Source organism: Rhagoletis zephyria, unplaced genomic scaffold, assembly GCF_001687245.7.
Source record: "Rhagoletis zephyria isolate East Lansing unplaced genomic scaffold, Rhagoletis_zephyria_1.1 Rzeph_scaffold_59941, whole genome shotgun sequence".
Lineage (NCBI taxonomy): Eukaryota > Metazoa > Arthropoda > Insecta > Diptera > Tephritidae > Rhagoletis > Rhagoletis zephyria.
Window position 1 is genome coordinate 1 of NW_016216992.1, and position 1,633 is coordinate 1,633.

The 1,633-nt window shown below is 42.2% G+C and overlaps 1 protein-coding gene across 1 annotated transcript; it reads right to left on the bottom strand.

The window, feature by feature from the left end:
* Nucleotides 1-117: 117 nt before the first annotated feature.
* Nucleotides 118-409, bottom strand: LOC108356488 (glyoxysomal fatty acid beta-oxidation multifunctional protein MFP-a-like; the record flags this gene model as incomplete). Its single annotated transcript, XM_017607592.1, has 1 exon — nucleotides 118-409. A coding segment is annotated over one exon (292 nt), but the record flags the coding sequence as incomplete, so codon positions are not given.
* Nucleotides 410-1,633: the final 1,224 nt, after the last annotated feature.

The following is a 1,633-nucleotide window of genomic DNA, read 5'->3' on the forward strand; positions in this document are numbered from 1 at the left end:
CGACAGGGCAGTGAGGAGGTGTTGGTGGCGAGGATGACCGAAGAGTTGCCGCTGAACTGGTCACTTTAAAAAAATAATATTTAAGTTTCACTTTGAAAAACAAAACAGTCTACTTACGATAAGCTCTTGAAGATTTTCTGTTTCAGTTCAATTATCTCCGGAACTGCTTCGATTATGAGTAAATTCTGGTCCGAAACTGGTTTCACCTCAGTGCTCAACGTGATTCGGGAAGCAACCTCCTCAGGCGATTTGTCCAGTTGAACCTTTTTAAGCTGCTGAAGTTTTGTCAGCGACTGGGTGATCTTTGCCTGTGCATTGTCCAACACTTTCTGGTTGACGTCCTGCAGGACGATTGAGTTAAACTTGCCAGTAGTGGCACAAGACTGGGCAATACCGCTGCCCATCAAACCTGAAAGTAATGCAAAATCGTTATTAAATTTATTACAAATTGAAAAAAATACTAGCTTGAACACTAACCTGAACCCAGAATGATGACATTTTCCACTCGATTCAGTGGGTTAGTTTGGCTGAACAGTCGAGTTTGGCTTTTCAAAAAAGTTGATCCGGTTGACTGAAGCAGGTACTTGGATGCCATGTTTTCCTTCAGTTGTTAGTAGTGCAAAACAAGTTTTTTAAGCGTTTTTGAACAAGTCAATACAACAACAACAGCAGTTAAATGTGCCGGCAAAGCAGTGTAGAGCGTTTTATGCGCAGCCAATTCAAAGTACGGCAGTCCCCGTGGAGAGAAGTGCCGGTGGTGATGGTTGTGAATGACAAAATGAGCTTATCACAGCATCAAAACATGCACTTAGAGGTGCTGCCGCAGCCACTGCCAAACATCAATTGCTGTGCTTTTAGTATAACTTTATTATTATCTCAGCAGTTGGTATCATCTTATTTTCCTTTATTTAATTTTTGCTGTGCTTTGCCAACACAGCCCAACAGAGCTAAGCTGAAAACTGAGTTCACAGTCTACCTAAAACAACTAAAATCATACATTTTTTACTTTATTAGTATCCCCATTNAGCCAAACATCAATTGCTGTGCTTTTAGTATAACTTTATTATTATCTCAGCAGTTGGTATCATCTTATTTTCCTTTATTTAATTTTTGCTGTGCTTTGCCAACACAGCCCAACAGAGCTAAGCTGAAAACTGAGTTCACAGTCTACCTAAAACAACTAAAATCATACATTTTTTACTTTATTAGTATCCCCATTGATCGACGACATTAAAGTTCATCTTGAAGCAAGTGAGCACTCCTTTCTCGCCAATCAGTTTCGCCGTAGTCGTCGACCTGACCAGCGGAAGCATTCTCGGAATGACAAAGTTGTAGGTGAATTTCACTGTTTGCCCCTTCTTCAACGGACACCTCATGTGGCCGTTGCTGCAGCCGTCAGCGTCAATTCCGGGAACGATCATCGTGGTGGTGCCCACCGAAGCGGTCATCACTATTTGCGCAGTGTCGCTGTCCTGGTTGGCCGTGAACTCGCTCACCAGTATAAGCGGCCGTCCTCGGTGAATAGTGCACAGGCGGCCAGTGCAACCGGACATGGCAATGTACTTGATTTCATTGTTCGCTATTGTGATGATATGAAATGGATTTTATTAGGAAGATAAAAAAGGATGTGATT